Source organism: Protomyctophum parallelum (genome assembly GCF_964188405.1).
Source record: "Protomyctophum parallelum genome assembly, chromosome: 18".
NCBI classification, from domain to species: domain Eukaryota; kingdom Metazoa; phylum Chordata; class Actinopteri; order Myctophiformes; family Myctophidae; genus Protomyctophum; species Protomyctophum parallelum.
In genome coordinates this window covers 10,402,491-10,414,095 of record NC_139716.1, presented here as the reverse complement: position 1 = coordinate 10,414,095, position 11,605 = coordinate 10,402,491, and the positions used below count along the sequence as shown (strand labels likewise).

Below are 11,605 nucleotides of genomic sequence, written 5' to 3'. Positions count from 1 at the left end.
GATGGGGGAGAGAGAGAGATGCTTGACAGTGCGCAGCAGCGCTGTTCTTTCTTGTCCGTGTTGGAATGATTGTTGTTCTACATCCCATTCCCGGGTGCGACAGCCGCGCTGCGATTGGCTAGTTGGTGCACTGACTGTATGGACAATTTGACCAGAGCCACGAAGAGTTACGCAAACTGCGTTCACTTCATGGGGCCAGTCCAATGGCCGCTCTCCTACGCAGCCTAGATCTTCTATGGAGAATGGGGACAAAAACAAATAGAGACAAGTCCTGGACCGGAAAAGGCAGAAATGCATTGGACTCAGGCAACAGCCCAGCTTTAATAATCTTAAATCCCTTTATTTTAGATTGTTTTGTAGTAATCATACAACATAAACATTACAGATACTTTAGTTGTTACTGTACAATATGTTAAAACAGTTGGCATATTGCACACATGCCTACAATTGCTCTTATTTGCGCCGCCCTCGTTGAAAACAATGTATTTCAAACTCCAGCTTGTCCCAGTTCAGGCTGCATGAACGGCGCTCGAGCGCTCGGTTTCTGCCCCCTCAATATCGTAACTATTCTACTGATAGACTGTACCACAGAGGAGGGACTGTACACGGGACAACACGGCATACAGAATTTGGACGATGAATAAATACCATATTAGGAGTGAACTTTGGCCAAAGTTAATTAGTAAACTGTGCTTACGTAAGAAAGTTAGTTAAACGAAATTGATGTGCTTATGCTCATCATTTTCTACATAAATACTTAACCCGGTGGTTTAACCAGATCTAAATGTCTACACATCAGCCAGCCACAGACATGCCTCTGATCTATGGGATCTAGGCTAGCCTCCACCATAGTTGTTTATAAGAATTCCTGACACTTCCGCCCATGGCAGGATATGCCTCAGGCTCAGCTTTAAGTCTTGTAGATGAGGTTTGTGTTGTTTGTCTAGTTCTCACTATTAGTTGCCATTTGTGTCCCCAGGTCATAATACAGCATATCTTGTGTAAAATAAGCAAAAACACTAATTCCAAAAAGCAAAATAATCCCTTTGATTTGAGTAGAGGTATGCTAAAATGCCATGTCCCCATTATGTTTATTCAGCTGCAGTTACAAATATATCTACCGGTAATGAAATTCGAACAAAATCAAAATTATTATATAGTAATAGTTAGTAATAGTTAATCAATTTTGTCCCTGACTTTACTGTCCCCCCTGTTACGCTGATGCAAATCCACATGCAAATGTCCCCCGACTATTTCTCTAGCCACATGCATGACTTCAGAAAGTAGCATATCTTTTTGATAGGAAACTCTATACCAGAAGAATATTGTATCACTTTTTAATTTCCCCTTTTATCAATGTTTTATGTTGCATTACTAAGCACATGTCCTGTTATGCTTAAATATAGAGGAAATTGATAATTTTCATAATTCAGAAAATATGATTGATAAATCTATCTTCTTATCTATAAATGCACCACATCTCTGTACGTCTGTACCTACGTCTGTAATCCACGTAGAACCGTTCACCCCACCGACTTCAAATTATACACACACGCTCCACACCGGTGCAGTGCCCGGTGTCAAGTCAGTCGGACCCACGGTTGTCCAATACCACCACAAAAGGCCTCTGCACCGGCCCTGGACAGGGCCCCTGCCCAGTGTCCATGAGCCAGAGGCCTGCAACGGGTCGGATACCTGAGCTGGCCTGTTCTGACCTCATTCTGATATCAGCATAGACTATATTTGGGCACACATGAGGAGTAATGGCATGAATTCTTTAGCATAAAATGTCCCCCCAGTTATACAAAATGTGTCCCTTCTACAGTGTAAATGGATATGGATATATATTTTTTTAATAATATGTTTTTCTGACGGCTGAGCATCTCTTTCAGTAAAAAAAAGTAAAAATCTGTAAAAACATATATTTTGTTTTGAAAAAGTTACTACCGGTAGGCTGAAATGACACCAAATAGTAGTAATAATGACCCTTATCTCATCATCCTCTCAATAATCTCATATCGAGATTGGCGTAGATACCATTTGGTTCTAGGCGTAGATACTGCATTGGTTCTTGGCGTACAGTAGATAGCCTACCACATTCTTGGCCATATATGGATGAAACCCTGATGAAACTATATGGTCATGACGAATGCTAATAGTAGCCTATGCTATGTCACCGACCTGTTACATCACTGTCTACAGCATATATATCGTGACCAGGTCACATAAAATTGCAGTTTGATTGCAGAGAACGGAAGTCATCTAACTCTTAATCTTACTATACAGCAAGAGATGAGATATATAGCATAGATTGAAGACCTGTAACAACTGAGAGATCATACCAAGATCCCTGTGATTTTGTGGACGATCTTGCCCTTTTCACAATACGTATAGCCCAAGAAGTGAAAAAAGCCCTACAATGTCGTTGAAGCCCAAGGCGGTGAATTTTGAGGAGAAATGGAACGATCTAGTGCCAACACTCACAGCAGTTCTGAAGATTCAGCCTGTTGCGAGAGCTACATGGAATAACAATTATACTGACATTTATTACTTGTGTGTTGCAAACCCAAGCAGCCTGGGTGAAAAATTATACTATGCCACCAAGGAGTTTTTGCAAGATCATGTCAAGGAGTTGTGCCAGCAGACAAAGGAGTCAGATGAGAAGATTTTGGTGATGTACAACAGGTTCTGGATGGCGTACCGTCAGGGTGCGCATTTCTTGAACAGCTTATTCAACTACCTCAACCAATATCGCAACCCTCTTCATTTCACCAAGCAAGAAAACAAAACAGATTCAGAACTGCAGAATGACAACAGCGAGCCACTCCCTGAGATTCAAGAGCTGGCGATAGACATTTGGATGGAGGTGATGATCGAGCCACTCCTGGACAAGCTGATCCCTATGCTGTTCAATGAAATAAAAAATGACCAGACAGAAATTTGTGGGATCATCGAGTCCTTCCTTTCCGTTGGGAAGTACAAGAAGAACCCAATGAAGTTTTATCAGGACGTTTTTGAGAAGAAATTTCTCTTAAAAATGGGGGAGCATTACAAACAGGAAGCTTCCAATCTAATGCTAGAATCCAACTGCTCACAGTATATGGAAAGGGTTGTAGCTCGGCTGAAAGACGAAGAGATACGGTTTCAGAAGTACCTTATCAGGAGCACCTACGACAAAGTCATCCACGAATTCCAGCATAATATGGTGGGTGAGAACCTGCAGTTCCTCCTTTCAGAGTGTCAGAACTTCATCCGACAAGAGAGGACAAAAGACATGTCCAACATGTACACCCTAGTGCGGGATGTGAAAGATGGTTTAACTCACATGACCCAGAAGCTGCAGGAACATATCAACGAGGAGGGAAAACGAGCCACTAGTAACCTCTCTCAGGAAAATATGCCAACCCAGTTTGTTGAGTCTGTGCTAGAGGTTCACACAAAATTTTCTCATCTCATTAACACAGTTCTGAGTGGAGAACCACATTTCTTGAGTGCACTTGATAAGGCCTTGACAACTGTGGTGAACAACAAGGAATCCAAGGCCAACCAAAAGGAATCCAACATCTGCAAAGCCCCTGAACTACTGGCCAGGTACTGTGACAATCTGCTGAAGAAGTCTGCAAAGGGAAGGATCGGGACAGAGAGTGAGGTGGAAGAAAAACTAAGCAGCTTAATCACAGTGTTCAAATACATTGATGACAAGGATGTCTTTCAGAAGTTTTACTCCAGAATGCTATCAAAGCGATTACTATTTGACCTGTCATTGTCAATGGACATGGAGGAAATCATGATCAACAAACTAAAACAAGCGTGTGGCTATGAGTTCACAACCAAGCTTCACAGAATGTACACAGACATGACCGTGAGCAGCGACCTCAATAGCAAGTTTGAAAACGAGAAAGACCAAATAGACCTGGGCATCAACTTCCGCATCTACGTGATACAGGCAGGAGCCTGGCCACATACACACACCGTCTCTACCTTCACCATCCCGCAAGAACTAGAGAAGAGTGTACAGATGTTTGAGAAGTTCTATAATGGTAGATTCAGTGGTAGAAAGTTGACCTGGGTGCACAGTCAATGCACAGGTGAGGTCAAGATGAACTACCTATCCAAGCCTTACGTGGCTATGGTGTCCACATTCCAAATGGCTGTGCTGCTGGCCTTCAACAACAATGTTCAAACGGTCACCTTCAAAGAGCTGCAGGATAGCACTCAAATGAACGAGCAGGAGCTACAGAGGACCATCAAGTCCCTGTTGGAATACAAGATACTCAACCAAAACGAGCAAAACGAAAAATTAGAGGCGGAGTCCATGTTTTTGTTAAACATGGCCTTCACCAGTAAGAGGATGAAGTTCAAGATCACAACAGGGATACAGAAAGACACACCGCAGGAGATAGAGCAGACAAGGAGCGCCGTAGATGAGGACCGCAAATACTTTTTACAAGCTGCTATTGTGAGAGTCATGAAGGCCCGTAAGGTTCTGCGACACAATGACCTCATCCAAGAGGTCATCAACCAATCCAAAGCCAGATTCAACCCCAACATCAGCATGATCAAGAAGTGCATTGAGATACTCATCGACAAGGAATACATTGAGCGTAGTCAAAGCTCTTCAGACGAGTACAACTATATGGCATGAAAACAAGGGCTAGGAGCATCCACAGACATCCTCCCTCTAACCCACACATTAACATTGACCGACAGGGTGGCCCATGCAGGTTAAAATGCCAGTAAACTACAGATAAAGATTAATTTAGTCCTGCCATCAGCAAACAAAGGAACGGACTGTGTCCTCCATCTTCAGAAAAAAACGTTGAAAGAGCTGATAAATGCAATAACTGGAAAAAAGATAGAGAAAAAACCCAACAGAATAAGACAACATTGGGCTGTGACATCGATGGCATGATTAGATCGACATACATTTCGTGTATGTGAAAAAGAAAATGCGGGACTGCAGTGAAAAGGGTTGTTTTTATTACTTTTTTTTACAAACCCACACTATTCATTCCTTTATTTTTACAGAGACGTGTTCAGGTGGCATTTTTTTTCTTCAGATATTTTGTTAGTATAAATTGATACTTTTTACTTTGTGGTATCAGCACTAACATCACAGTACATTGGAGTATACATTCACCGCTCTTCCTAGTACGCAAGCCGTCTAGAAGAAGAGTGTATGCGGCTAATCTTCCACACCACTGGACCAATCAGTGCTGAATTCCTTGTGCTTGCTGCCTGTGGGTCAAGGAAGTAAATGCCTGCATATTCTTTTTTTTTGCTCCTATATACAGCTTTTCCCCACACGACTCAATATTTGCCATTGACAATTAAAGGAGAAATTGGGTCAAATGTCTGCCAGATATGACGTAAATATTGTCCCCACACGTCTCAATATTTGCCATATTGACAATGAAAGGAGAAATTGGGTCAAATGTCCGCCAAATATGACGTAAATTTTGTCCCCACACGTCTCATATTTGCCATTGACAATGAAAGGAGAAATTAGTTCAAATGACCTGCCAAATATGACGTAATTTTGGGGCAACACAAAGTGCCCCTCACTTCACACAGGTGTGGTTTTTTCTCTATAAATCCAGGAATGTGTGATGATCAGCTGTGTGATGTGTGGAATATGGACTTCACCACTAAAAGCTCATAGTTCAAGTCAAGATTATGATATGATCCGGAAAGAAACCCCACTGTTTTTTAATTCTTTCCAAACCACTCACTCAATGAACGACTTATTGCTTGGGAGGCCCACACAGGTGTAAGAAAGATAGAAATATAGACAACAGATTCATTCATATATCATTTATTTTGGATTTATTCCTTGGCGGCGTGGCGCACTGCAGGACCGTCTCTATCTCCTGAAATCAGCAAAAAGGATATGTAACGAAGTCTCTCACTTCTATTCATATCGGATCTGGGAAAGTTGGTCATTGGATATTTAGTCTACAATCCACTAGGAAGTCGGGCTATATGACATATCCGACTAGCACATTGGGTTATATGACATATGACTGATATCAGATCGATGTGGTAGAACCCATATATGGATAGATCTTATTTGCTCAGTAATCCTGACAAAGTATAATCGGATAATATATAATAGAGGTCTGCTCAAGGCATCCTGGTTCTATTTGGACACCCACTGCGGCGGGTTCTAACCTAAGCAACCAGCAATAGAGCTTTGAGCTATTTTATAGGATAGGCCTACATATTTTTTTTTTTTTTTTACCTTTTACTAAGTAGTCACTTGATCTCTTTTTCAAGTAAGACATGACCAAATGGCAGTTGTTAAAAGACACATAAGAAAACCCTATAAAATAAAAAGGCAAATTGGGATGTTGGGAGGGGTAGGGGTTGATTAGAGTAATAGTTCCAAAACTTTTTAACTCATGGCCCAAAATACTAAGAGCTAGTTGTACCAGTTATACCCTGATGTCATATGCTGCTACGATACATATGCATACTCAAAGTAACCACAGTATACCGCTAATCAACTTACAAATTACATATACCGACAAATATACGTCACCAGTACTTGCGCGCTCTGCTTGCGTACTAGTAGGTCATAACCTACTTGTGTCTAACAAGCAAGTAGGCACTCGCCAGAGTGCAGTTCTATAGTTGCCAATGTTGAACTGAATTTATGTGATTGGTTAGCCGATTTGCTCGTCTACATATGACGTAAAGTTTCCCTTTATTGTCAATAGCATTTAATGTTTGTGTTGCCACAAATTTACGTCATATTTGGCGGACATTTGACCTAATTTCTCCTTTCATTGTCAATGGCAAGTATGAGAGTGTGGGGACAGAAGCTGTATATAGGAGGGGCTAGCACCTCTTCAAAACAAAAGCCATAAACAAACATTTAAAATAAAACTTACACCAATAGAAAACAAATGCATTTTCCTGTTTAAAACTGTTTAAAAAAATACACTTGCACTTAATATACTTTCCACAAAATGCGATTTGTCATGTGTTGCATATAAAAATACAAAAAGATATATACTACAATGATAGCGTGTACGTAGTCAGGCAAATCAAGCAGGCCTATGTACTACACCTAGGGCCTGTTTCACAAAACTTTGATTAGGGATTAAACCGGGATTTAACAGATATCCTGGCTTAATATATCGGATCAGCGATAAATCGGTTTTATGAAAGCCAGTTAATCTTGGCAGATTAATATAGCCAGTTAACCTGGATATGTTGAGGCTTGATTCGGTTTCATGAAAGCAATGCCACACTAGTTACCAATCCATGGAAACTAATGCTGCGGATTTAGCCTGCTCCGCACCAGGCTAGCCAGGTTTAATCTAATCCTGATGTCTTTACTGTTCATTAAGCAGTCAATCTGATCAGAAACACAAACCAATGATTTTTTCCACAGATATATAGGTTGCCCAACCTCATCATGACAGTTTGTGAGCTTGCAGCTACTTTTGGTGAATGTTCCCCCAGAATTGGTTTGCATGCTGTGGTGCAAGTTGTTAACGCTTTGCCAGATTTGAGTCCAATCACTTTAGTTGCTAGTTTCTGCTATGGCAGATTGCACCTTTTGAATGATTTATTGAAAATTCTCTGTTGTGAATGTGCGATAACGAAAGACCTTCAGAGAGAGGGTTGTCTTCCTGTTCTGCTTTAAGGAAAAAATTAACTGAGTTGATAAAATGCTTAGTTTTTGTGTTGGAAGCAATCTTAAACAGCCTGCATTTTCAGTTTGCCAGGGGAGGGCCCTAAACCTGCCCTGTTCTGATTAGCCGGGCCCTAAACCTAAACCATGTTTTGTTAATCAAAATCTACAAAGTAACTAGTACTAAGGTTTTTAAATAAATGTTGTGGAGTAAAAGTACAATATTTGGATCCGAGATGTAGTGGAGTAGAAGTAAAAGTACTGGAAGTTGGAATTACTCATGTAAAGTATAAAAATTGTGCTTAAGTGCAGTACTTAAGTAAATGTACTTAGTTAATTTCCCACCACTGCTTTTAATAAAGTATTGAACCAATCAAAAAAAAGGGGTGGAGGCCATTCTCATCCAGGATCCACAATGCAACACTGCCACACGGTGGCGGCAAAGGCTTTGCAAAATGAACAGAACGACGTCTGGTGGAGTCAGGAGAAGCTGTCAGGAGGGAGGGGGGTGTAACCACTTTCTGACAAAAAGTCAAGTTGTGTTACAAGTTTCAGTTTGCAGCTCGCAACATCTGTGGAAGCAGAAGAACGCCCCCATAACACATACTAAAGACGTGAACGGATATCCCAAAACGTCTTTATCATTTTTTTCCCAACTATAATCTACTGGATTTGTGTTTCGCTACGATTTTTGATTTTCTTCCCCCCCCATCATCTCTCTGTCTTTATTTTAGTGTTTTGTTTTGTTTCTCCTCCTGGCATCGCTGTGTCTGTGTGTGTGTGCTGTCTGTGCACGGACGGACGGACGGGTCCACTCGGGAGCTCCCTTCTCTCTCTCAGCATGGAAAACACCTGAAAACAAACTTGACAATAGCACTTTGTCAAAGAAGTGACCCAACGCAGGAGGACCACGATGGACGGATCTATGAATAGTTTAGGTAAGTAAAGACAAACACAATTAACCAACATAATTCTCCCCCCCCCTCCCCCCCAATCCCCGATTTCTTCACAACAGAGAAAACAGTTGCTTGCGTGAGGGTTTCGACTAGTGTGGAAATTATAGTATAGTTGTCATTTATGGAACATGCAATCAGCCAACCTGCTGGGGTGTCATTAATTATAGTTACTCAAGTGCCATTACAGTGCAGTTAACGTGGTTTAATTGACACTCCATATCTATTGATCTTGGCATGATAATTATAGGCTATATATAGTTCTAGGGATATTCTCAGGTCACTGCTGTACGTGGTTGAGGGTTCTGAACTCTTAATAGTGTTGGCACGGTTATAGCAGGGGTTGAGGAATAGAAACGTATTCTAAAGTTACACTTGCCACCAAAAATACCTGAAATAGCCTCTGCACCGTGCACAAATGCGTGGGGGTCAGCAGGTGAAATCTGACTCCTGGGTGTGACAAACGGGCAGCCTGCTGTGATACTTCTCAGATATCTGTGTGTGTGTGTGTGTGTGTGTGTGTGTTATCTATTAAATTATGAGTGATGAGAACAGATAAAGCAGACAGACAGGGGTTCTGTTCTGGTGTTGGACATGGATTGCATGTTCTGGACGTCCATCAGATTGATTCAGCACTTGTTTATTGTTTCCTTACATTTTGAGAGAGAGAGAGAGAGAGCATCCATAATGTTATTTAACTCATCATGAGCATGGCTGTGTGAGGTGGAGGCTGTCTTCAGAATGTGTGGTCTTCTTCAGTGCTCTGTCAGTGGACTGCTCTGCTCCCTGCAAAGTGCAGACTCCCAGCCAGACCACCAGCGGTGTTGTGAGCACTTCAAAGGCCATTAAGCTATTAAGACCAAACCCATTAAACCAAAAAGCCTTCTAAATTGGTAGTTCTCACACTTATTTATTAAAAAATTCCCCCCTAAGAAATAGCAGATGTAGGCCTACAAGCTTGCAGCGCGGCACCAAGTGATGCACTGTGAGCTTTTATATCGGCTATTTTTGGGGGAAGATGCAAAAATGTATGTATACTATGACACAGATGCTTTCCCAGGCACCGGGTATTTCACTTAAAAACAAATAAATCACACACCGCTTCAGGCTTTTGTGTGCACCTCTGGACACTGACAGTGTTTAAGTTGCTCGATTCAATATTTAGATATTCATTAAATCAGATAAACCCACTGCCATAAAGAGCACAATCAAAGTCAATCTTCATTTTTAACCATGCTAGACTCATTTAATTAATACCTCATGGTTCTGGTGATTGATATTGTTCTGTAATGTGCTTACAATGCTGGAATATTATGGCAACACCACTGTATTTGAACTGTAGTTCAAATACAATACCCCCCCCCCCCCCCCACACACACACACACACACACACACACACACACACACACACACACACACACACACACACACATGGAATTACATAAGATCCAGTTTGCTCCACCCTTCCAATGAAAAATGTTAATGTGAGCTATATATTTGCACTGACTGCACACAATGGTGCTATTGTTGTGCACATCTGTATGCCTTGCTGTCACACCTCATGTGCTGATGTTGTGTTTACGTTGTCTTGTAAAGCGTTGGGGTGGCGCTGAGGCACACAGGGGAACAGTAAATATCACACAGAGACATCCGTCAGCAGCTGTCGGACACGCAGGGCCCAGTGAGTGAGCCTCTGGGCTGGCTGGGAATTGGGCTTGCGTGAGAGCCTGAAGGAGGACAATGCAGTACCAGTAGCAGCGACATAGACAAACGTTGCTATAGGTTTGATGTTTAATCCATTCTGACCTGAGATCAGATTCATACGAGGTTTCCAGTGGACACACACTGGTCTGATGAACCCATTCTGACCTGAGATCAGATTCTAAAAATGTCATTCGTTCTTCGATTTTTCCAAAAATAGCAGACCTACAAGCTCGTAGCGCGCCACTCGGTGGCGTGCTATGAGCTTGTAGATCTGCTATTTTTCAATAGCTAAAGCATAACATGATGCTGACACCAAAATGGGTGCCCGTTCAGAATGGGTTAAGTGGTATCAGTGGTGGGATCAAGTAAAAGTATCAATACTGCAATGTAGAAATACTACAATAAAAGTCTGGAATTAAAAATGTACCAAAGTACTGGCATCAAGATGTACTTAAAGTACAGAGAGTAAAAGTACTCATTATGCAGAATGTCCCATTTGACAAGTTTTCTAATGTATAGAAAATCGCTGGCTGAAGTGGTTAATGTATGCAAGTACAAAGTAATATGCCGGTAGTAGTAAAAACTAAAGTTTTCAAATAATTGTACAATATTTGCCTCTGAGATGTAGTGGAGTAGAAGTAAAAGTACAGAACATTGGAAATACTCCAGTAACGCAATAAATGCCTTGAAATTGCACTTAAGTACAGTACTTGAGTCAATCTACTTAGTTACTTTAATTTAGTTATGATACTGTAATTACTTTGTGGCACGAAATGTTGCACTCTTGGCACTCTAAATTACACGGCCATTTAGCATTTACCCTGTCGTTTATTGACTTGGGTTCATGCTCAGTGTTGCCATGTTGTCTGCTTATTATAAGAAACCTTGGGCTTGTTTTTCTGTAAAGTTGCTTGTAAATTATTGGTAGTTGCGGGTTGAGTTTTTTGGGGGCTTGTTTCTAAAGTGCACTTGCTTATTTGGGCTTCCTTCCAAAATGTTGTTTAACCCAGTGGTTCTCAAAATGTTCATGTCAAGGATCCCGAAATTAATTTGTGTTTGACCGTGGAATCCCATCTGAAAAATATTGTGTGTAGGCTATATTCAAATAGCATCTATGGATATAGGTTTAAAGTGCTCATGTGACCTAGTCTCTTCTTTTGGGCTTGTTTTCATAGACCTGGTTGCTTATTTATCTCACAAAATCTGGCAACACTGTTCATGCTAATCCCGCCCACCGCACAACACGTCTCTATAGTTATTGTTGTCTTTATGCATAACCTAATGCAAAAAGTGAAGTTGAACATCG

General features: G+C 41.2%; 1 protein-coding gene across 1 annotated transcript; it reads left to right on the top strand.

The window, feature by feature from the left end:
• Positions 1-2,692: 2,692 nt before the first annotated feature.
• Positions 2,693-4,645, top strand: LOC310875583 (cullin-2-like; the record flags this gene model as incomplete). Its single annotated transcript, XM_083788875.1, has 1 exon — positions 2,693-4,645. One exon carries the CDS (start codon positions 2,693-2,695, stop codon positions 4,643-4,645), a length of 1,953 nt encoding a protein of 650 aa, XP_083645001.1.
• Positions 4,646-11,605: the final 6,960 nt, after the last annotated feature.